Genomic DNA, 25,422 nt, shown 5'->3' with positions numbered 1-25,422 from the left:
TCAACACGGTGCTCAACACATACATTGGTATTTGGAATCAGATTTTCATTCTGTGTGGAAAGTTGACCAAGTTATTTAACTTTATTGAGCTTTACTTCACCTGCAAAATAGCATTATCAAAACTATATATTTACAGACTAATTAGTGGAATCCCTGGCATAATATATACTTGGTAGTTGGTTACTATTATTCAAGGAGCATTTGACCCACTATCAATAGTAGGAGTTACTAAATTGTCAAAGATTTTATTTGCTCCCAGCTTTCCCTGGTGGCTCAGATGGTAAAGCATCTGCCCGCAACGCTGGAGACCCAGGTTCTATCCTTGGGTCAGGAAAATCCCCTGCAGAAGGAAATGGCAACCCACTTGAGTATTCGTGCCTGGGAAATCCCATGGACTGAGGAACCTAGTGGGCTACAGTCCATGGGGTCGCAAAGAGTCGGACACAACTGAGCAACTTCACTCACTTCACTTTGATGACTGAGTAGTATGATAGTGGTTGTATTTGAAATAAATTTTAAATTAATAGAAATATTTTAGAAAGCATCAGAAACCAAATTTTTAATGGAAGGACTGATAGGCTTAGATTTCAGTTTGAGTTTTGTGACTATTAGAAAAGTTACTTGACCTCCCTTTCCTGATCTTTAAAATGGTGAAGATAGTATCATGGTGGGTATAATATTCGGAGTAATTTCCACCTTTCTGTAAAAGTAAAAGGCACTCAATGAGTATAAGTTTCTTCTTCTCCTGTCTTTCAGAGATTGTTTTCCCATTGAGACTGATTTGGTATTCCCTAAGGGATCCTTTAGGAGACATTTTCTCTTAATCCTAATCATTGATCACTCTTATGTGTTTACAGAAGAAAGCACTGCATTTTATTCTTCAGCCAGATTGTAGATGATAGAATAAAACAGCCACAGAATTCTTGGAAGGTAGGCTGGCTTTGCTGCCTGTTGATCTTTTTTTGGTTTAGAATATAGTATAGGAACTCTAAAAAGCAGAACCATTACTTTATCAACAAAAGTCCATATAGTCAAAACTATGGTTTTTCCAGTAGTCATGTGTGGATATGAGAGTTGGACCATAAAGAAAGCTGAGCACCAAAGAAGTGATGCTTTTGAATTGTGGTGTTGGAGAAGACTCTTAAGAGTTCCTTGAGGAAAACAAGGAGATCAAGCCAGTCAATCCTAAAGAAAATAAGTCCTGAATATTCATTGGAAGGACTGATACTGAAGCTGAAACTCCAATACTTTGGCCACCTGATACAAAGAACTGACTCATTGGAAAAGACCCTGATGCTGGGAAAGATTGAAGGCTAGAGAATGGGATGACAGAGGATGAGATGCTTGGATAACATCACTGACTCAATGGACATAAGTTTGAGCAAGCTCCGGGAGTTGGTGATGGACAGGGAAGCCTGGCATGCTGCAGTCCATGGGGTCCAAAGAGTCAGACATGAGTGAGCGACTGAACTGAATTGACTGATAGGAACTCTGTCTAGATTGTCATGAGGCAATTATCAGCTACTAATTACTTTTTTTATATTCTCAAAGATGTTATTATTTCTCCTGTGCTATGACAAATAGGGTGTTGAAATGGAAGAAAGCTGACTTCAAACAACTTATTTTAAAAGTAGCTACTTACTAATAGGTTTATTTATCTTAATTTGAATTTTCCCATTAAAACATATTTATTTGTTTTTGGATGGGACATGATTCTCTAGATTCCTCCAGATGAATACCTTTGATACTTAGAAATCAGGTTACCTAATTTTTTCAATCTGAATTTCTGAGTTAATCCTTCCTGCTTGACTTAAATCTCCCTTATCCTAATTTAAGTTTTTAAAACTCATGTTCTATCTTTGCACTTGTAAAGCAGCTCCTAAGCCTTTTTGGTATAATATCAGCAATGATTATATATTCAATCCAATTGGTGAAAAGGTATTGACAGAATGTTCCTTTAGTCAGATGTGCCTCTCTCCCTTCTTAACACTGTGGCTATCTCCACAGAGCATAGAGCTCAAAGTGGGATCTTCCAACTGGAGAAGCAGGCACAAAGAACTGCCAGACTTTCCTGTGGAAAAGGAATGGGAAGAAGGCAGGGGCTGATTGGCAAGTGTGGGAAGTGACAGTATTAGGAATTCTCTTAAATTTAGAGACTTAAATAAGCACAAAACTAGGTAATTATTCAGTAATTTATTTTTTGCATTTTTAAAATAAATGTATGAATAGCTTTCTTTGTGGAATTAAGTTCACGTGCCACATCTAGAGACAAAATCCAGCAGATTGATGTTTATCTACAGTCACATTTTCCATGTTATTTTATGGCATTTTTCTTTTTTTTTTTTGAGATATCTAGGTTTACCTAGGAATTACTCCCAAAGAAATAATGATTACATTAAAAAGCCACACATGGGAAATGATGGAAAAGACCAGTAGTTGTGCTTAGATGAGCTCTGTATGATTTTACTTTATAATTTCTGTTTTTTGCAATTTTAGATTTTCTTTGAAAAGTATATTTTAATGAGTACTTATAATCTTAAAAAATGAGTTTGCATTTTATCTAAATAAAGAAATCAAATGGATGCATCAAGTACCCAAGTCAGTCTGTTCCTTCAAGCTGTTTTTACTTAGTCAAACAGGATTAAGATATAGAATAAAAATTTTTGTCAATCTTCATTTTTTTTGCAACATGTATCTCAGAAAAGAATAATTTTAAAAACAAAAGTGCTTAAACTATATTCATATCTGAACATTAATGACAGTATTTTCTATTTTCTCATTTTCTCTTCAGTCAGGTGCACAGTGCTTAAATGTAATTAAGCAGAAGAGGCAACAAAGTATAACCCCCCCATACACATTATTATCCACATAATCTGATTTTAAACAGCAATTATGTTTGTAAGTATTTTATGCTATTTAAAAAAAATAGTCACTACTATATGTAATTGCTTTTATGTTATATAAGTTTCTAATAGATAATGTAATCTCTGAGAAGTTATTTGGTTGACAGCCCTCAGTGACTTAGAAACAGGCTTCCTTACTGTAAAATCAGAAATAGTAATAATTGCCTATATTAAATGGAAATATTAAAGTTTAAACCATGAGAATCTTTGAATAATAATACATATGTGCATACAATTACAATGATTGTCTTAGATCAAAGTCCCTGGTTTGAGAAGAAGTTTGATTTGACATTTAGTAACTAAGCCTTTTTCCAAGATGCTGCCTTGACACAGCAAAGCTATATACATATCAGCTGTAGAGGACTTTGGCTTTTAAATGTTAAAAAGTAATAGGAGTAGATGGGTGCCTAAAATACACTTTTATAATAGGAATGAAAAACAGTTTAATAAATTCACATTCATTTTCTATTTGATTGTAAATATATAAAGAGTTTTTAGTTATGATGTGCCTGTCTCACGAAGTACGATTATCTAAATAAGCACTTTTTTAAAAGGAATTCCTTACTCAACTCTGTGCTTTCTGTAAAATACTGCAAAACGGTATGCATCTGCAAGTTAAAACCCTTATAGACAGCAGGCTAAAGCTAAACAGAATTTGATTGCAGACCTAACTACGTTTCTCTGTGTTTTGTCACCAGAAACATGTCATGCTAGAATGTGCTCAGGATTTTTTGAACAGTCCATGAAAGGTGACGGGGATGTTAATCTCCACTTCAGCCCTGGCAACTTCACTCAAGTCCTTGGCATTCAGAATCAGAAGATAAGCAGGCTTTTGTCCTGCCCCAGGGCTCACCACCACACTCAGAACTACACCTGTTAATGAGAAGTTAATAAGGCAGTGTTGAATTTAAAAAAAAAAAAAAAGCCCAGAGCCATAGATTAAATATCATTGAAATAATACAGGAGACATTACACTCAGAAATAAAGAAAAACAGATGACCTGATAGCTTGTTCTGACTCTTCTGCCACCTGGCTGTGTGGCAACCATGAAAGTGAAAGTGTTAGTTGCTCAATCATGTCTGACTGTGACCCCATGGACTGTAGGCAGCCAGGTTCCTCTGTCCATGGAATTCTCCAAGCAAGAGTACTCTCCTGCATTGCAGGCAGATTCTCTACCGCCTGAGTCACCAACAAAGCCCATGGCAACCATGAGAGGGATGTTAAATTTTCAAGTCCCCTAGACTATAAGCTCCAGGAAGGGAGTGATAGTGTCTTTCTTGCCCACCATTGTATCCTGATAGCCTACCACAATGGTTAGAACACAGTAAATATTCATTGAATTCTTATTTAATGAATGTTTCTGTGTTTTTATTTGTGTCATAAGATTTAACACCTGCTCTACTTACTGCAAAAAATGTTGTGACAATCAAATGAAACATATATTAAAGATTTTCAAAACAGTAAGGTACATTATTTCTACAATTTCCAAGACCTAGCTTGGATGCTTACTTCCATCAAACAAAATAGGAACAAACTTTTTGCAGTTTTGACTGGATGCACTGCAAATGTAAAATCACTTAGTGTAAAATGGCTCTAAAACTCTTTATTCTATTCATTTCTCTGTGGTCTCCCATATTTTAATCCCAGAGAGTATCACCTACCCTGCTGTCCCAGCTTTGTAGTTGAGTGTATCTGAATTGCTGTTTTATAGACTGTTGCTCTGGATCCCCTTCTAGCCTCAGCTTACTAAAATGAAAAACTAGAACCAGAATCTCAAAGCCTCATTCTCTTGGATCAGTTAGAATATTCAGTTTCTCTCCTTAGAACCCTATTTCTTTTCAGAAATGTATTTGGACTGGAAAGGCAAAACCTAGATAGCATGCTGCTCCTTCTTCCTTCTCGCCTCCATCTAGAGCAGATACTGATATTCCATCGTGACACCCGATGGTGCTCTAAGCATTTTTCCAACAGTACCTAATGAAACCTGACCATAAGATAAAACTTATTTTCAAACACATTTACATTCTTTAGTGCTGTCCTATTCAATAGCAGGAAGGATTATTTCTGAACATTTGGAAATAATCAACATAACTCCTCTCCTAGTGAATTAACTATATGAACTCCAATGAGAAGAGAGGGTTCAGACACATCTATTACTCTCATTACCGTCATCTTCCTCCAAGGCATCTGGGTGAGAAACAAAGATAGGTTCTGAGGGATATGAATCAGGCTCTTGCCATACCCAGGTTTCTTTAGTTTTGACGTTCAGCTTACAGAGCTGCTTATAAGAAAGAAAAATTAGTCAATAAATTAGTCAGTCAATATGCTTTACTTGACTTACATATGATTCAAGTACTGTTCGAATATTAGGAAGAGGGATTAATTACCCTGTCTGGAACAAAGTGATTCAAGCCAAGTCCATATGCATATGTGTAAGGTTTCCCACCATACTTCTGGTAATTGATTTGAGGAAACTCAAATGCTACAAAATAAAATACACGCTTAGGAAAACTCAGTTACTCTCTCTGAGTGGAACATTTTGTTCTCTCACATGTGAAGTTTTTTCCTATACCATCTCACCTTGGCGAGGCCCTGAAAAGAGAACCTCAGGTTCCAGCCAGATGGTCTCGTCACTGCACAGAATTGCAGTGGCAGTTGTGTTGGGGAGTGTGACTAAATTCTTGCCTGTGTCAGCCTAAGAAAGAGGATAACAGAAACCTCAGTGAGCAAGGAATAAAAATCAAGCAGCTGTGAGAACAGTTTCCAAGTTTAGTTTCCTGAGTTCTTCATTTCTTAAGTCAACATGTAGAAGAATCAGTACAGAAAACTCTAGAAGGGCGAGACCAAGAACACAACTGGGAAAGCTGCCCATGTCCATGTCAGTCACTGACTGTGTATCACTGGGAAAGTCAGTGATATATAAAAGAAATATAACCTCGTAGGCCCTTAGTCTTCTCATCTGTGAAATGAGACTGACCTCAAAGAACATATAGGGCCCTGAGGATGTGGCTCTGGAAAAAGAAGTATTTTGCTTCACAGTAACAAAGACTTCAACCTCTAGGTATCCATACAATGTTTATCTCCTTTAAAGTTAGCTATATTTTGATTTTATTGGAAAAATATCATATCCTTATGTTGTCAAAAAAGAAAACAAATGAAAAAACTACTGGACCTGATGTTTTCTAAGATCTCTTGATACCGAAATTTCCCCCACGTCATTTTTCAGATTATATTATGAAAGGAATGAATATCATGAGCTCTTCAAAGAACATATGCATTTAGTTTTGCATTAAATACCCGAATACATGGTTTGTACTAGACTCTATTCTGGGCACTTGTGATATTTCAGAGAACAGAGTTCCTATTGTTATGAAGTTTACATTCTAATTTGGAAAACTATAAATATAGATAAAGTGTTTAGTATATCATGAATGTGGAGAGAAAAACAGAGCAGAATATGGGGGATCAGAAGTGTGACAGGTAAGTGATTTATAATTTTAGTAGGTAGTCAGGATGGGCTTCATTGATAAGGTGATATTTGGGGTAAAACTTGTATGAGATGAAGGAAGCAATGTAGATATCTGGGGAACAGCATTTAAGCAGAGAGAACAAATTGCAAACGCGTGAGGCAGGAGTGTTGTCAAGTGTGGTTGAAGAGCATTAAGGAGACCAGGTTGGCTGTGCTGAGCTGGGGGGAGAACACAGGAGAGGAAGGTAGAAGGGTATAATGGGGTCAGACTGGTTAGAGCCTGATGGGTCATTGTGAGGACTTGGGTTTTTCCTGTGAGCAAGAGATGAGCAGAAGAGTTTGCAAGGCTATCATTTATTTTTAAAAGAATCAGTCTGGCTGTTCTGTCAAGATCCCTTTAAGAATAGGGGATATGCAGGTGTGAAATCAGGGAAACCAGTCTGTCTTGTAGTAGTCTAGTCAAAAGAAAACAATGGTTCAAACTGGGCTAGTGGCACTGAAGTTAGTGAGGAATGGAAGGCAGAGCAGAGGATTTCCTGATAGGTAAGATACTGGATAGGGAACAGGCATGAAATTAAGTGAGAAGTCAAGGATGGCTCCAAGTTTTTGGGCCCAAATAGTTAAAAGTTGGAGTTGTCACAATAAAGATGGGGATTACTGAAGGAGGGATAAATTTTTTTGTAGGGGAAGAGAAGAAGTTTGAGTTTTGTCTTATTAAACTTGAGATATTTACTGAACATCAAAATAAAGACAGCATTGGCAATAACATATAAGAATCTTGAGTTAAGAGGAAGTTGGAAGTGGAAGTGCAGGTTGCTTTAAGGCATGAGTCTTTACAAAGGAGTGAAAGTACAAATAGAAGCAGGACAAAGGGCTGAGTCCTGGTGCCCTCCAACATTAAAGGGGCCACAAGACAGGAAAGAAGGGATAAATGAAGGGGCAAGAAGAGTCAAGAGAAGGATTTTATAAGAAGGCAAAATAACAGCATGATATGCATGAGTTAATGACAAATATATGACAGAGTGGGAGAGTTGTAGAATAATGTCCTGGAGTTGGTGAGGAAGGATGGGAAAGACTAGTTCTGAATAAGATGATGGATAATTCAGTATGAGTACAGATGCTGGTGGGTGGGTAGATGTGGTGGCAGGAGTCTACATTCTTTTCTGATTTCTTTCATTTGTTTCAGTAAAAGAGGAAACAGAGTCATTAATTGAGTATGAGTGTGGAGGTGGGATGTGTTAGAAGTTTGAGAGAGGAGGGTGTGAAATACTTAACTAGGAAAATGAAGTTGGGAAATGTTGCAGTAAGGTTTGTGGTCAATGGGCCAATTAACACAATTGTGTATTTTTAGCACTTAATTTGAGCCTTAGAGGTATAAGCATGGAGTGGGTGGAGAGTTGAATTTAACTAAGATTTATGACTTTGACAAATAAATTCTATAAAGTAAGAAAGTGGCAAGAGAAATGAGGATCTACTCAACGGGGTGATTACAATGATCATGAAATTTTACCTGAATAAGGAGGTAAGATAAGTCTTCAGAGGAGTGAGAGATGGTGAGCAGGTTCAATAGATTGGAGGTTCTGGTGGGAATTGTAATAGGGTTGGTAATCTTGAAAGGTAAGTCAGAATGTGTCCTGTATGAACCAAGGTTATGATAGAAGCACAGTCAAAGGTAATAGCAAGGTCAATTGTATGACTTGGGAAGTGAGTGGCTGAGTCAGAATGGAAGACAGATGGATCAGTGGAAGATGTCAAAGAACTCAGGCCAGGCTGTTGGAAGAATCATCTATGATGTGTATACTGAAATCACTGATTGTTGGAAGTAGATCAGGGAGGGGAGTGTGACACTGAGCCAAAAGAAGAGGGAGTGGTGATTAGTATGTGAAAACAATAATGAAGGGTTATATATATATATATATATATATATATATGTACACATACCACTTGGGTATATAATTAGTTGAAGTGAGATTTGAAATTGAAAGATTTTAAGGGTGGGCAGAAGGATCAGTGGTTTGGAAGCAGCAAAGGGGAACAAGTGTTCCAACTCCAGGCCCAGTGGTACAAGGGCTGGGGGAGAAACTGCTACTCCTGGAAACTGCTGCTGAAGAGACCAGTGTCCTAGAGAGTATCAGATTTTTTTGGTAAAAGAGATAAGATGGAAGGAACCTTCTGAGCAGAGGATAGATAGAATTTTTCTGGTGAGGTACAATGAACTAAAAGGAAATAGTGAAAGATTTTCAGAATTGGGAAGAGAGAGGAGGTGAGGAATGGATCTTGTAAGATTCCGTGAAGTGTGACCTCGAGGCTCTTCGTGGTGATGTTGGGAAGCAGAGAGCAGCATGTATGTATATATACATATTGATATATGACTACCTAAAGGTGGCAAAATAAAGAAAATTTTATATATGTCTCTCTCTCTCTCTCCATATAGAAGACCTGGAAATAACAATTGATCCAACATAGTGAGTCCTTATGATCTGTAGCATTGTATGAATTAAGAAAAAAAAATTAGTTCAAATGTTGATGTTGAACACATTACTTATGGGACTGTAACTTTAATGATTTTACTCTGTTGTATCTTATTTTTTCTATTATTAAATTCAGGCTTTTTAATGTAAGAGATCTGTAACATCATCTTTGCTTTCCAAACCAGCACCTTCTTTTCACTCTCCCTCTCACTATTTTTTTTTTTTAAACAGATGTGTTTATCCTCTGATACTGCAAACTCACGTCTGACAGTCTATCCTATTGCTATATCTGCATATACATAAAAGAACATACATACAAAGTTATTCCTTGTGACATTATCTGTTACAGTCAAAAAATGGAAATGACTCTGTTGCTCAGCAGTGAGGGACTGCAGCATATTGGTAAAAAAGAACACTGTGTGGTTGAAGAAAGTAAGATCTTCAATATATATTTTAAAATGAAAATAAGCAAGGAATAAAAATGTGGATATAGAAAGTTACTTTTTGTGTAAAAAGTGGGAATAATAATTCTCTATGTTGACATTTTTTTATATTTTCATAAACAAACAAATGCAAAGGAAAGACATTAAAAGTTACACATAGAAGTGAAGAGGAATGGTATGGAATGGATGCAGACAGTGGTTGGAGTGACACTTTCAGTGCAAACTTTTTTAGATCATTTTGATTTTCTGACCGATTAAATGCACTGCCTATTCAAAAATAAGAAAGATATATTTAAAAATATCACCATTATTTCAATCACTAAACCTGAAGCTTTAGTCATCTTATACTCTTTCCCTTCCTTAGCCCCTCCTTCAATTTGTTTATCTCTTCTTTCTCTAATTTATGATCTAGTTTTCTCTTTATTGCCAAACTTTAAAAGTACAGGCTATAGTAATTGCTATCACATTGTCACTGTGGCTTGAAACCTGATTTCTGCCTCTCTCCCTATTCTCCTGGAGGTCACTAAATCTGGGTTTTGGCTCCTTTTTTTAGCTTCATTTTTTCCAGCTTGCCTATATGTAGCAGTGGACATCAATGAAACCCTCTCTTGCTTTGTCAATGTGGCATTTTCCTCTCTTAATTGTAACTAGGACCCTTTAGTGATTTTTTTTTCTTTCTTTTTATGATTCCTCTTTTCCTACCACTTTCTGTACATGGGTGTTTCCCCAACTTATGTGCTTGGCTATCTTTTCTTTCAACATTTTCTGGCTGTCAAGTTCCTCATTTTTTAAAATCAACAAATTTGTAAGTTTCTTTTAGAATACTTACTTCAAAGTATGAACTTTTGCTGCTAGCAATGTCTATCCTCATATATTTTATCATCATTTTAATGCCAATAACTATTAGCTCTAGATGATCAACAACATCTTCATGAAGATATCTGGTAGGCTTTCATGTGGAAGTGCAGGTCCTTGTGATACAAAGCAGGGTTAGAAGAAAAGAGCTAATAGTTATTGGCATTGAAATGATGATCAAATATATGAGGATAGACATTGCTAGCAAGAGAAGTTCATACTTCTTTGTTGTTGATGAGAATTATAATGAATATTATTTAACACTTAGTTTATGTGGGGGACTATATTCAGAGATTGATATATATCACCTCATTTATTGATCACAAAAATCCTGTATGGTGGATATAGATAAAGAAAATGAAATAAAAGTGTTAGTTACTCAGTTGTGTACAACTCTTTTGCGACCTCATGAACCGTAGCCTGTTGGGCTCCTTTGTCCGTGGGATTCTCCAGGCAAGAATAATGGAGTGGGTAGCCATTTCCTTCTCCAGGGTATTTTCCCAATCCAGGGGTTGAACTTGAGTCTCCTGCATTGCAGGCAAATTCTGAGCCACCAGGAAAGTCCATAAAGAAAGGGGATGTGAAAAGACTAAATGTCTTGCCCCAAATCACACACTAGAAAGCTGGAAGCCCCGGTCAACCTGGGTTTGTCTTCCAGTCAGCCCTTTTACTCATTATTACCCTTTCCTCCTAGTTCTACAGTTCATGTTTATCTCCAAATCTGCTCTGCCTATTGCAGTTCCTATTTCCAAAGGTATCAACACTCTAGACACATAGGGTTTTGCATGTCTAAGACTTAATTCATTCTGCCATCCAGTCAAATGTAGGATCCTTTTTTATTCTAGCTGTAGGAACACTCACTTTTGTCTTTCTGTTGCTACTACCACTACACTTTTCTGGCACCTGAGTAATTTAAATTGTCTCCAGTCTCAGGTCCCTATCTTTCTCCTTCACTTCCAATACTACTTACACATGACACAGCCTTATTTTAGAAAATCAAAACAGCAAATGACCTAGCTATTATTTAGTCCCATTTATTTAGGTTTCAGAGCAGGCAACTGAACTTTGGGGTAACTTGCTCATTGAGAGACTTGCTCAGGGAGGCTGGACATTTAGCAGGAGAGACAACTAGAAGAGTCAGTACACTTGATACCCAGTTCACTAACTCTGAATATGTCTTTCTTCTACTCAAAATCCTTAATACCCTACGACCAGTCAAATAAAACACAAACATTTTAGCCTAGCCTAAAAGCCTTCAAAGATTACCAACCTATTGTTTTAAGTTATTTTCGCCCACTTATTCCACTGTTTTTGTTTATGTTCTAACCAGTTGGATTGCAATCAGTTTTTTGTTGTTTGTTTTTTAGCAATCAGTTTTAAAAGGATTTTGAAAAAAAAAACCAGTTTTCACTTTGACTCTGTCATAACTGGATTTTGCTAAGTCATGAGCTTCAGTTTCACTTATAAAATGAGGGGAATTGAATTTGCTAATTTTTAAAGTCCCTTCCAGTTCAGAAATTTTGAGCCTTTATGTATAAACACACAGCAGGAGAAAAAATCCTGAGAAAGATGAAACATTCTTGTTATATCTGAAATCTATGTAGAGGGTGTTTACCTTGTCAATATTCAAAGGAAGTACGTATCTCCTAACTTCAGGCTGAGGAGCCTTTCTGGCATTTTTTTTCACCTCTTCCCAGTTCTCACGTAAATTGGCTAAATATAAATAATTATAAACAAATTCAAATCTGCAAAAATAAGAAGTCAAATGTGAGGACAGACAATTAAAATAATTTTAGAGACATGATGCATGTCTTTTAAAAGCAGAAATGCCTGTCTCTTCTTTAGTCTTCAATCTAGAAACTCCTAAAGACTCAGGTATACTGGAACCACTTCTGCCCACTCTGGGTAGAGAAAAGAGTTCTGCTTCATGGATATGTTTAAATAACAGCAGCCTTTGAAACTTTCTGCTCTGTTTCTCTATCACCATTCTGTCTGTGTCTTTAGGGGCTACTGTCTCTTTTAGTGACTTGCTGTTCTGAAGAAAGTATGTCTATCTTTTTTTAAAAAAGTCAAACCCAGAGTAGATGCAGTTTAAGGCTCCTCAAAGGATCTTGTTAAATTTGAGGGAAATTAAGTTTAAGTTCATTCATCAAGTCATAGAATCTTTTATTTTTAGGTCTGTTTCATGGACCTGAGCACTTTTCAATCATTAACCATGGTTGTGAGGTTCAGTTTGTGTTTCTGATTACCTAAACTCCCTACAGCTTTTTCAATCATATTTTGTGACTTAAGCATACTTTTAAAATATATAATTCAGATTAAATGTTGAAAGCAGTATCTCCGAAACAAACAAACAAACAAACAAACAAACAAACCTGATTTCCAGGACCAACTGGAGATGTAACATTTATTCATTCAATGTGCTCTCTTACCCTTTCCAGCAACAGAGATCCACAATCAGAAACTCATGGTCTTCATAGGTATTGATGTGATGAAAGAGGTTAAAAGGAGAGGTCCTGTATTTATTATTGATATACTTTTTTCTTTTTTTGTCAGCAATATGAAGCCAAACCTAAAAGTGAGAATATTTTGATGCATTTAAAAAGAAAAAAAGTATGCATTATGAAACACATATTCTTTGGAATCATAAACCTGACAAATAAATGTAAGACTTACCCCCATGGTTTCATTGGATTCAAAACAATCCATGTAATTGGCTCCCCAAAGACTCCATGAAGAAAGAAACTTGAACAGATTAATTTTGACTGGTGTCTCCACAAAAACAATATAGTTGGGAGTCAAACCAAAACTGTTCAGAAACAGAAATAAACTTGTGAGTGGGAAGGGTTGATGCTCAAACCACAGAGAAATATGTACACATGAGGTATGCTCAGTTATATGAATCAACAGTGCCTACATGAAATTAATTACATTTAAATTTAGGTTTCTGCAAGAAAATGTCATGATCAGGACTGGTATCAAAGGTAGGCAAAGCAGATCTTTAAACTTGAGTTTTCCTGAAGATTCATAGCAGGCCTTCGAGTTACCTATGGACGTAAGATGGCTTGAATCGGTCACTGCAGGGGAATTGTACAACGATCTCTGACTTGCTTATTGGATCTTCCTTGTCTGAAATAAAGTGGTTTTAAAAGGCTGTGGAACAGCCTCTTTTTTTAAATACAAAGCATTTAGAACAGCTTATGCGAGCAAAGAAATACATTTTCAGATCTTGATTTTTTAAAGAGTTTATTTCCATTTTCTCAGTCACTGGCATTTCTGAGGGAAATTTCATGTGGAGCTGCAATCACCCAGGAAAATCCAAATAGCAGCAGATTTGGAAAGTGCACTCAAACAGTGTGTGGTAGATAGAGTATAGTGGAGTCACATCTTACTAACTGGAGGTGGGTTCTAAGTCAAGGGAGTAAGGCAAAACTTTAGTATGGTCAAAGTGACTTTTACAATCTCTTAAATTAGCCGTAAAGTTATGGAATATGTGGTTTTGTTGTTTGTGGGTGCTAAGTCCCTTCAGTCATGTCCGATTTTGTGCAGTCCTATGGACTGTAGCCCATAAAGCTCCTCTGTCCATGGGATTATCCAGGCAAGAATACTGGAGTGGGTTGTCAGACCCAGGGATCGAACCCCTGTCTCTTATGTCTCCTGCATTGGCATATACCACTAGCACCACCTGAGAAGCCCTTTTGGTGTCAATAGCCCTATACAATAATTCTTAAGCACATTAAAGTTTATTTGCTACTAAGGCAGTGTCTTTAAACCTTAGTGTACACCAGAAATACATAAAGAGTTTCTGAAAATACTGAGCATGGGCCCACCCTCAGAGTTACTCATTCAGTCTACCTTAGGTGGGGCTTGAGATTTGTATTTCTAACAGGTTTCCAGGTGATGCTGCTGGTCCAGGATCTAAACTTCACAAATTATACTAAGCAAAAACTAAATAAAAATCCATATATACTCAAATAATTCTATTAACAAGATCAATATCAAATTTCTGACAATGAATGGAGGATGAATGAAGAATTCTAAAGAGTACTCTTCTGTTTTAGCATTCTTTCTCTATAGTCTACGTATGAGTTAAAAGGTTTTGTTTGGGAATTAAATACATATAAAATACTAAATACACTTTCATATACATACATATGTTTGTTTGAAAACTTAATTTTGTCTGGCACATGGATAAATGCTCAATAACTATTTGCTTGATTTGAATCTAAATTTTATATGATCGAAGTCACATATACACTATATCTTTGAAACACTGTAGAACAGAACATGGCCACATGCTTTTTGTATTTGCAATTTGTTATTTCCTACTATGGTGCTATTAGGTATTTGTTCCCTCGTAGGGTGAGGATGAGGATAGTTTTCTGAAAATCTGAAAGTAATTTAACAGTCCGTATAGTGCAGTCCTCATATTTCTGATCTGACATCTTGTATTTCCAGTAATTTTCTCACATTATAGATACTTGTTTTAGAAGAGTCAAAGTGGTAAACTGACCTGCTTGTAGTGGTGGGATCTTTACAATATTGTAGGCAATTGAAAAATTTTTCCCAAAGCAATTACCAATGTTGTAAACAGTCCCATCATTTTCAATGTGGGGGTGAGCAGTGGCTCCATTGACTGAGACATAGTTGCAAAGGTCAACCTATGGAAAGAAAAGAGATATCACCCATGTTAAGAGAAAAACTGTATTGCATCTTTGGTCCCTCAGTCTGACCTCACCACGACCATCTGCACCTTCACCCTAAGTGCACTTTCTCTTCCTTCTATCCCTCTGGGGTCCTACTTTCTTTCAAACCTGTGGAAGTTCCAACTTTAGTGCAGAGCTCTTCTCTGACCCCCACATTGACCCTTCATGCCTTTGAAATCTTTAAATTCTCTCTGACTGTGTTCTTCTGTTGATGTAGACAATGCATTGCTCTGGTTGGTTATTTTCCTTTTGTACATACAAGCTGTCCTCAAACAGTGATAAATTTTAATCCTGAAACGTCTTTACATTTTCCTTATTGAATTACATTGAACTGCATGTTGATAGTTATTAATTTTCATTTTCCAAAAATACAAATTTTGTATGATACAACCTAAATACCAAATCCAGTGTCTTACATGTAGATGAATTTGGAACTGAAATAAACCTCAGAATTCTAGTATAGAAAGTCTTAACCTAAATAGACTTCAGGGGAACCATGAATTCCTGGAATTAATGGAAACTTCTGAAGACAGGATTCAGTACTTTAGTTGACTTTGGATTCTCATAAAAAATTCAAAACCATAAATCTATCACAAATCTCTCAGTTTACATAAGGAGAACTTGAGGAATCATAGAGGTCAAGTGACTTGTCAAAAGATGCAGAGTACTAGAATTTCTGCTTGGGACCTACTCGGTAAAGATTTATTGAATAAATAATCCATGATTATATATTTATCTAATCAAAGTTCTTTCTCTTTGATTAAGAGAATATGTTTTAAAGCTTAGGGAGTTTTTAGCACTCATTTAAATATTAGGCAAGACATTCATTCATTCAGTCATTTGTCAAGTACTCATTGGGCTTCTATTATATGCCAGATGCTGTGTCAGTGTCTAGGAAAACAGAGATAGTCCTTACTTTTGAAAATTTCAGTATTGATTGACAGTATCCAATACTGTAGCCACATGTAGCAATTTCAATGTAAGTTAATCATAATTAGATAGAACTTCAAATTCAGTTCCTCAGTCACATTAGCCACATCCATGTATTCAACAGCACTTGGACAATGTAGATATAGAAATGTTGTCTACAAAGTTCCATTGACAGCACTGTACTAGACAACTGATTGGTTCAAGACTGAGAAAGGAGTACAGCAGGGCTGTCTGCTATCACCCTATATGCTGAGTATATCATGAGAAATACCAGGCTGATAAGTTACAAGCCGGAATTAAGATAGGTGGGAGAAACATCAACAACCTCAGATATGTGGATGATACCACTATAATGGTGGAAAGCAAAGAGGGACTAGAAAGCCTGTTGATGAGGGTGAAAGAGGAGAGTGAAAGAGCCAACTTAAGACTAAATATTAAAAAAAACTAAGATCATGGCATCTGGCCCCATTACTGCATGGCAAATAGAAGGGGAAAAGGTGGAAGTAGTGACGGATTTCTTCTTCTTGGGCTCCAAAATCACTGCAGACCATGACTATAGCCATGAAATCAGAAGACAATTGCTTCATGGCAGGAAAGAGATGACAGGCCTAGACAGTGTGTTGAAAAGTAGAAATGTGATTCTGCTGACAAAGGTCCGTATAGTCAAGGCTATGGTCTTCCCAGTGGTCACATACGGTTGTGAGAGCTGGACCATAAAGAAGGCAGAATGCCAAAGAATTGATGCCTTCAAACTGTGGTTTTGGAGAAGACTCCTGAAAGTCCTTTGGACAGCAAGGAGATCAAACCAGTCAATCTTAAGGGAGATCAACCCTGAATACTCACTGGAAGGACTGGTGCTGAAGCTGAAGCTCCAGTATTTTGCTTATCTGACATGAACAGATGACTCATTGGACAAGTCCCTGATTCTGGGAAAGATTGAGGGCAGAAGAGGGTGTCAGAGGATGAGATGGCTGGATAGCATCACTGATACAATGAACATGAACTTGGGCAAACTCTGGGGGATGGTGATGACAAGGAGGCCTGGCATGCTGCAGTCCATGGGGTTGTAAAGAGTCAGACATGACTGGGTGACTGAACAACAACACTAGAACGATGAGCTGGAATAAGTGTAGTAAGTGCAAAACCATATCTGTAAAGAAAAGCCATTTAACCCAAACTGGGAGATTAGGTAGGGCTTCCCAAGGGTGATGACTCCAACTCATGTTGAAAGATGAGTAAAAGTCAGTCAGATGCAGGATAACAATGTGTTCCAGGAAGCAGGAACCTTACTGTAAAGGCATAGAGTTGTAAATAGTGAATGCTGCTTGGGGAAGTCTAGTCATTCAGTATGGCTGTGGTGAGGAGCACACATGGAGAAGGAGAAATAAAAGTGGGCCAGCCACAAAGGTCTGTGTTTTAACTTTATCTTGGAAACTGTGGAATAGCACATTTATACTTGCATTTTAGAAAAAAATTGCTTCTACTGAATTAAGGAAGCTGTATTTAAGGGAATCAGTCTGGAGGCAAAGGTACTTGTTAGCAGGCTATTTCAGTCATGGTAAACAAATAAACAAACAAAAAAAACCCTCAAAATTTTAAAACTACATTTTTATATGAAGTTAGGGTATAGTGCTGCTCACAATGAAACCTGACTCCTAATAAAGTCTATTCCGGAGCCATACCATGAACTTCACACTTCCAATTAAATTATCATGGCAATCTGATACACTGTCAAAGTCAAAAGAGTAGTTTAGAAACTTGGTTTCAGAACTTCTGTAAATACACACACACTCATATGTGGTTACAAACATACATCTAAACCAAGAAAAAGCTGCTGAGAATATGTTAAACCTTAGTAAACAGTCTGTGGGATTATAAATCAGCCTGTAGTATTGAGACCCAGTGTTGTGACTACTTTCCTTTCTATTCCTATTACACTCAGTTTCTCCTTTTGGTCTTCGGTTCCACCAACTGGTCTCCTAGTTCTTTTGCCCTCCCATACAGCTTATGCATAGCTTCCAGATTAAATAACCTAAAGCTTTGCTTATACCACTTGTCTGAACAAAAACTTTCAGTAGTTTACCATCAACCAAACAACTTATTCAAAATTTTTGTCAATTATTCAAACTTCTGGTTTCACTCTACCCTTGACATGCCATGCTCTGAACATTAGTTTGCACCTAGAAGTGCTATTGTCCCCTAGTGGGGAAGTGGAAATGTTGGGGAGCATTTGGGGTTTGTGCAATGATTGAGGACATGTCTGGTGTTTAGTGGGTGAGACCAGGGATGTCAAACCTCTTCAATAGGTGAGACAGTCCCCATAATGATGAAGTGCCACTGGCCCAATGCCAATGCCACCTCCATTGAGAAATACTGCAATTCTAGCCAAAAAAAATTATTCTTTATTCTCCAGTTTCCCACCTATATTCATTTGGTCATGGTACTTCTTATATCTGAAATGCTCTTTTCCCAAATTCAATGAAGTTTTGCCTTCCCTCTAATTTCTAACTCAAATACAATACTTTTAAACCTTCCTTGATCTGCCCCACTTCACACACCTCAACACTGCTAGAAGTAATCTTTATATGCACTTCCATAGAAGGTTTCCTTCTGTGAAAGGACTTACTATATTCTGTGTTCTATTATAGTTAAGTAATATATTAATTGATTTCTCCACCTAGCTGTTAAGTGTTCTGAAAGCAAGAATGATGCCTTGAAAACACTGGGATGACCCAGAGGGATGGTATGGGGAGGGAGGTAGGAGGGGGGTTCAGGATGGGGAACACGTGCACACCCATGGCAGATTCATGTTGATGTATGGCAAAACCAATACAATATTGTAAAGTAATTAGCCTCCAATTAAAATAAATAAATTTATATTAAAAATAAAATAAAATAATTAAAAAATAAATTCACAAAGCAAAAAAAAAAAAGAAAAGAAAACAGCTGCAACTTAATAAACATTGGTTGAAAATGTAGATCTGTCTTACTGAATGCTGCACTGAGACTGCCTCATATCTCAGCAAAATTTATCACTTTCTAATATTGCTCATGTGTTTCTTTATGCTTTTTCATTTAAGGTATGGCTTTTATTTCTAACAAGAAGTTCTATAAGAAGGTGTAAAATTGATGCAACACACTTTCTTAGAACCATGAATTTAATCTTTTCAATATTAAATGTGCCAGTTTCATGCTAGCCTATAAAAACCATGAAGAGCAGGGACTGTGTTGTCTTACTCACTGGTGTATCTTTTGCATCTAGCATACATTCTGGTACATGGAAGGGACTTAATACTTGTGTCACAAATAAATATGTTAGGCATTTTATACAGTTTTCCTCTAATTAACACAATAAATATTTAAAATTTCACAGATGAGAAGAAAAGTCTGCCTTATGTCACATAGCTAGTAGTTGATGACAAAGCAGGGATTTGAAACTTAATCTATCTGGCTCTCATATTCTTCCAAACAAAATGTATAGTGTACTTAATTCTAAGGTACAAATTCTAAATTCCTAAGCAATATCTTTTGAGCACTGTGTCCTACCTGCTTAATTGTTTCCAAGGTCTCAGGATTAACCTTTGTAATGAAGTTGGTCTCTGTGCAGGCATAGTAATCTTCCCCCACTGGGTAGATATTAACAAGGGCATTGTCAGTAACCTCCACTCCTCGGAAGTAAGAAAAAAACCTGTAGAAGCAAATGGATTTTTTAGTCCAGTAACTTTCAAGCCATGAGAGAAAAATGGCTAATGTAAAATGTCTTTAATAACATGCAGTTGGGTTTCAGAAACCTGGAAAATATATTCTTGCAGGGATCTGGGAAAGCACAGGTGCCAAATTCTGTTATGACGATCCTTTTCTCAGTCATTGCCCGTACGTAAGCATCAGTGCGGATGAACCTGAAGGACATTGAGACATGGGAAAAGTCACAGAGAAGGGGAATTAGTGTAGTCCCTGGGGAGCATAGAAGGTCATTCATGTGCCCTTATCAAGAATCATAAATTCACAACATGAAGAATGAAGAGTTAAGTCACTTTCTTGGGGGTGACTGAAGGAGAAGAAGACAATGTGCCATGAGCTTCAACTATAAACTTCACAGTGACAGATGAGGAAATCAAGGCTCAGAGAAGCTGATGATTGGCATATATAGCCTGAGCCAGAAAATATGACTTTTCCATATAATATCATGCAGCCCCATGGATAGTTCAAATTGGGCCTCTGACTTCCTGTAGCCTATGACTCACCAGCCTACACTGAGCAGGGAGGTATAGAACATGGTGTGCTGAATTAGATTTCCTTCAATCTTACTTATATTCCTCTAGTGTTTTTCTTTAATTTAAAATTTTATTTTGCTACTTTTAAAAGTAGATATTTTTGAATCCAGTCTCTTACACAGGCAGACCTCCTCAACCATATCCCAGACTAGACAGCATACGTTGCCTAGGGTTTCTCATGTGGAGAGCCAATTAAAATTTGATTTTGTACTTTTGTGAAGAGGAAAAAGTACCAAGGTCTTTAGAAGGCATATAAAGGCTTTCTCTGACCTCCAAAATAAGCTTTCATAGCTAAATTTTTGCTTGACCTGATCTGTTTCTCTTCTAAAACAGTCCAAGTTATCCCAACTACTTCAAGACTCCATTTATTCTTGCTTTTGATGTCTCTTCAGAATGCCTGAAATCTGTGGTGATCAACAAAGCCACTAACAGGCCTGAATATTAAAACATAAAACAAAGTATTTATTGTGGTGCTAATGAGTCTTTGTAATGAAGTTGGAGTGATGGCTTAGGGCCTCAAGCCTTTTAGCAACCATCTCCTGTTTTTAGAAAACTTATTCCTGGTATTATTATGACATATTTGGTCCTTGCCTGCTCTGTGACACCCCCTCCCTCCTTCCCATTGGCCTTTCTGATTATAAAAAAGGAAAGAAATCAAGCAATCCATGGTCTAATAATAATAAAATGACTATTATTATTATTAAATGCTTCTGATGGACTAAGCACTGTGTTCTCATTTTATCCTTGTAATAAAGTCTGAAGTAAATTCTTTTACTTCTCCCATTTTTATAGATGACAAAACAAAGAAGTAGAAGTTAACAACTTGCCAAAGGGCACCCACCTAGGCAAATGGTATCTAGGGCATATAGGATTTGATGCCAGGCATGTCAGAGCCCAAAGCCCTAGTTCTTTGCTGTTTCTTTATCCTGTCCTATAGGTCCCAGGTGTCCATGCAGACTCATGGCCCAGGAGGATTCTGAATGGAGGTGAATATAAAGTCTCCTCTTGGGTTCAGGAGGTTAAAAAGTACATGCAAGGAGGAGCTGAGCTAGGCCCCAACCCTAGGAAGGGGAGTGGAACCTAGTGTTCTTTACCTTCTGTGGTATGTGACATGTCCTTCTTTAAAGTCAAACTTGTGTAGGAGGGCTTGCCCATCAAACAGGTGGTAAAATGGTTCCGATCCAACCTCAAAGAGTCCTGGCCCACATCGAAGGAGACTGCCGGTTAGCCAGAGGGGGATCCTGCCTGTGAAGAAAGCGAGACACAGAATCTTGTTTCTTATACCTGCTCTGCTCACCCCTGGTAAGGAGCAGTAATTATATAAGACATCTGGATGGGCAGCCTTTTACTTCTAAAGCTGGCAGTGATTTCCATTCCCAGCTCTTACGTGGGGTAGCTCTCAGCAAATGCCTGCTGGCTGACTCTCTTTTTTCTAGGCGACCAATGGTGGGAAATGTGGCAGCATCTCTGAGTTTAAACAAAAGGTTGGAAGGAGACAGGGAATAACATCTAGAATGGAAAGGGATTCTCCATCTAACAGATTTTCCCAGCTACCAATACATTTGCATTTTTACCATCTTACTTTTAAGAAAAATTTTCAAATTTTTTGATACAGGAGGAATGGATTAGAAGTAGAGATCAAGATGCTAAAAAAAAGATGTGTCAATAGAACAAACCATTTCTGTGAAACAATAGGATACTGGCTTTTAAAATACAGAGCTAAATTCCTTTGAGAATATGGCTATTGTCCAGATAAAGGTCACCTTGCTGTAGCAGAAAGTACACAGGGCAGTCAGAGACCTGAATTCTGGTTCAGGATTTGCTGTGTGCTATCTCTGGGCCTCAGTGTCCTTCTCTGCAAAATGAGGGACACACAATAAAGGTTTTAAGGCCATTCAGTCTAAACAGGTTGTGCCCTTTGGTCCTTTGAAAGTATAGCATATGGCAGTATTTGTTTAATCCTTGTCAACTCTCCAACCCGAAATGTATTATTTCATACAGCTCAGTTTCAGCAGTCCACTTTATACAGATTTATATTTCTGATAAAAATTTGAAAAGAAGACATGGCTCAGCTCAAAGACACACCATTAATTTGATTGCTAGCATCTAGACTGTTAACATCAGAATCTAGTTGAGAAAGAGCATTGGGTTCATCTTTTCTATTTTCCAGAAGAGGCAATTGGGAGGAGACAGTTTAAAGATGACAAAGGTATAGTCCCAGTAGTTAAGGAATTCCAGTTAGGTAGCATTTTTAAAATATATATTTTAGAAAAGTAAAGAAAAGGGGAAATGGGTTCTTGGTATAAAAAGCCCAAATCCCCAGATTCCTCTCTTTGTAGCCCACAGGGGTACCTATGCTGAGAGATGCCAATGAATAAGGAGACAGCAAAGAGAGATGGCTTTCTCGACAAAAAAGAGAAGATGGCTTCAAGAAAGCTGAGACCAACCTGTAACATGGGCTGTGAGCGGTGAGGATAGTTCCTCCACAGTTTCAAACAGTTTCTTGTAACCACCAGCTGGATGTTCAACTCTGAAATGGTGGAATATGAGGAAGAAGTTCATGTGGAATCTCAGGGAATCCATGGAGACAGAGGCAGAGCTCCAGGAGAAAAGATGTCCTCTACTCAATGCTGGTGTGTACTGCCAGTCTAGCTGGAGCTGGGAGTACAGTGATTTGGGAGGAGATGTGGTGGTTGTAGAAACCGGGGAAAGGTGGCAGAATGTATCACGTTGGCAAAGGGGCCCAGGTTGGTTTTTCTCCTTTGATGACAAGGAAATTCCCTTTTAATATTACAGTTGACTTGCCTTCTGCAGTTTTCCCATATTTCTGAGGACAAGTCAATAAATCCCATTATCATTGTCACTTCTCTTCCTGACCAAGTCCTTCCCACAGAATTATCCTACCATGTCAGTACCCTTAGCTTACTGCACTATTCATTCTCTTGACTCCCAGACAGTTGCATTCCTCTCCCTCTTATGAACTGGGAGACCACAGGTTTTGGGGTCAATACCTCATCCTTTGCTATTCATGCATATTATATCATCTCTTCCCACTGTCTTGTTTTGTCACCAATCTCCAAGAGCTTCACTACATTTTAAAAGTAGTCAGACAAGAATATTTAGGTCATATATACATATATATTTTTTTTAATGTTCTTCCTTCTCACTTTGGCTCATATAACTTCTTAGAGTGAGAGCTCTGACAAGACTGCCTAATTTAGGCCGTTATCTTTTATTAAGCATTTACTATGTGCCACATACCATCAAAAGGAATTTCTATGCTCTTCATTCATTTAAATATCACAGCACCAAAATGAGGTAAGTACTACTTATCCTATATATGGAAAAGCCTAGACTTTAAAAAGTAATTTGCCTAAGATAACACAGTTAGGAAATGACTGGAAAAGAAGTGGAACCCAGGTCTGCCTCATTGAATCTTCATGCTCACTACTGCTTCCAAGGACCATTCCAAGCCATAAAAATCCCACTGTAACTTAGATCTTCCTTCTAGATATTTGCTTCAATATGTATATAGGAGGAAACAAACTCTCCCACCAAGACCCAAGGCTTTCCTTAAATGGATCATCAGTTGTCTTCAGGAGTTCTTGAAATAGCTCATTTACCATCAACACACTAAGGCATTAATAAAAAAAATCTCCCAGAGATACTTACTGGCTGGACATTTTCTCTCAGTAGAGGATTGAGAGTTCTGGCACCAACTGTGGACTGAGGAAGCAAGTCCTCAGCCAGGGGCCTTTATATGCCTTCTAAATCCCCCTGAAAGGAGCGATGGCTTTGGGAACCTGTTCCCACCCTCCTCAGCTGAGAGAGGGAAAACAGAAGTGGCTTTCAGCACTCAGATACTTCTGATACTTGAGCATTAATTTGGGCTGGCTGCTCGCTTAATTGTTTTTTGGCCATCTTCCAGAGACCTCAATCCTTCCCAAAGAGAACAAGAAGTGGATTAGAAAGAAAGGAGTTGTGTGGTAGTGGCTAGCATCAGGCCTGAACTGATCCGTGTCACCCCACGGGAACCTGGCATCCTTCTCTGGTGCCCACTTCCCTCTTCTTCTATGCCCTCGTCTTTATCCTCATTCACTATTCTTTCAATTACTTATTTTTGAAAATATCTGTTACTCATTGTCTATGGAGCAGGCATGGATAAGCTATTTCTGTCTTCACAGATCTTGTATCTGTACAAGAATGACAAGAAACTAACAAGCTATTCTATAAAATTTTATCAGTGCTATGATTGGAGAAGTATGGAGTGTTATAGAAGCACACTGCAGTACCTCTCACCCTCTTTGGTCACCTTTTTGATCCCTTTCAGGGCCCATTTCTGACCAGGCTGAGGAATTCAGCTGTGTTCTTTTGATGTGCTGCAGATGAACCCCTTTTGATATCCTTGCTTGTCACTAAAGCTTGCCTGAACTCCACGTCACCTTCCTATTCCTTGGTACATGTGCTGCACTCAGAAAGTAAATAGCAATATTCCATTCATATTTCCACACTCTTTTCATTAAGCCTCAATAGTTTGTCAGCACAAATGTGGTACTATCCAAAGGGGTCCCCAGGAACATACAAGATATATGCTATACCAGCTGATAACTTTAACATTTTTAAGAAACTCATTAACTTATTAACCTGTTAAACTCATTAAACTATTTAACTCATTTAAATATTAATAAGTGGTTAGGCTACTTATCCTCAAGATCTTCAACAAATCTATAAAGCAGTATATCTGAGCACTCTCCAAGATAGGTGACAAAACCTTACTTTCCCAGCATGTTTTGCAGTTAAGATTCAGGCATGTGACCTGGACTCCATCAATCAGAGGCAAGGGCAAAAGTCTTAGTGGTAGCACCCAGTGCCCAAGATCAGGGGTATCTCTATTCATCCAAGGCATCATGGTGTGGAACCATTCTACAGTGGGGCCTGGAGCATCATCACTGGCCTGGTAGTCTCCAAGTCTCATTTTTTAGCTATCCTGGAGATTCTATTAGCTATCTAGTATTTAAAATTTGTGTGTGCAGCTTTGATTAACTAGAGGTAGTTTTACTATTTATAACTAAGAATTCTGTATCTAGAAAATAATGATAATATAGGATACTATAGTATCACATAGAATGAACATCTGTATTAATGTATGGAGAATTTTTGAGAACGTATCTAAGATGAGATAGGAAGAATATATAAGCACTAGCCAGTCAAAGCGCAGGGAGAAGAAAGTTTAGGAACAGTCTGGAGGAATTTACAAAAGTCTGGAAGTGAGCAAGATTTGGAAAAATGGCAAGAGATGAAGTTAGACTAGAGATAATCATAGGCCAGATTTTGCGGAGCCCTGTGAACTATGAAAAGAAATTGAGACGAT

General features: G+C 37.6%; 1 protein-coding gene across 1 annotated transcript; it reads right to left on the bottom strand.

The window, feature by feature from the left end:
• Nucleotides 1-2,174: 2,174 nt before the first annotated feature.
• On the bottom strand, nt 2,175-23,786 carry RPE65 (RPE65, retinoid isomerohydrolase). Its single transcript, XM_027538360.1, has 14 exons — nt 23,724-23,786; nt 22,499-22,581; nt 21,146-21,296; nt 19,569-19,676; nt 19,324-19,465; nt 14,655-14,802; nt 13,189-13,270; nt 12,818-12,950; nt 12,574-12,713; nt 11,757-11,886; nt 5,484-5,598; nt 5,291-5,385; nt 5,070-5,181; nt 2,175-3,776 (listed from the first exon to the last, which is right to left on the bottom strand). The coding sequence occupies exons 1-14, from the start codon at nt 23,732-23,734 to the stop codon at nt 3,625-3,627; spliced, it is 1,602 nt and encodes a 533-aa protein (XP_027394161.1). The 5' UTR covers nt 23,735-23,786; the 3' UTR covers nt 2,175-3,624.
• Between the last annotated feature and the right edge of the window lie 1,636 nt (nt 23,787-25,422).

The sequence above is a fragment of the Bos indicus x Bos taurus genome, chromosome 3 (genome assembly GCF_003369695.1).
Source record: "Bos indicus x Bos taurus breed Angus x Brahman F1 hybrid chromosome 3, Bos_hybrid_MaternalHap_v2.0, whole genome shotgun sequence".
Taxonomy (NCBI): domain Eukaryota; kingdom Metazoa; phylum Chordata; class Mammalia; order Artiodactyla; family Bovidae; genus Bos; species Bos indicus x Bos taurus.
Note: the sequence above shows the minus strand (reverse complement) of the source record. Positions and strands in the feature narration are given on the sequence as shown.

What these genes read in the sequence shown, in the direction of transcription:
- RPE65 (XM_027538360.1), bottom strand. An exon ending in GATCCCACCACTACAAGCAG is followed by an intron (nt 13,271 to 14,654) that starts GTCAGTTTACCA and finishes ACTTTATTTCAG; the next exon opens with ACAAGGAAGATCCAATAAGC. An exon ending in AATCCAATGAAACCATGGGG is followed by an intron (nt 12,714 to 12,817) that starts GTAAGTCTTACA and finishes TCTCACTTTTAG; the next exon opens with GTTTGGCTTCATATTGCTGA.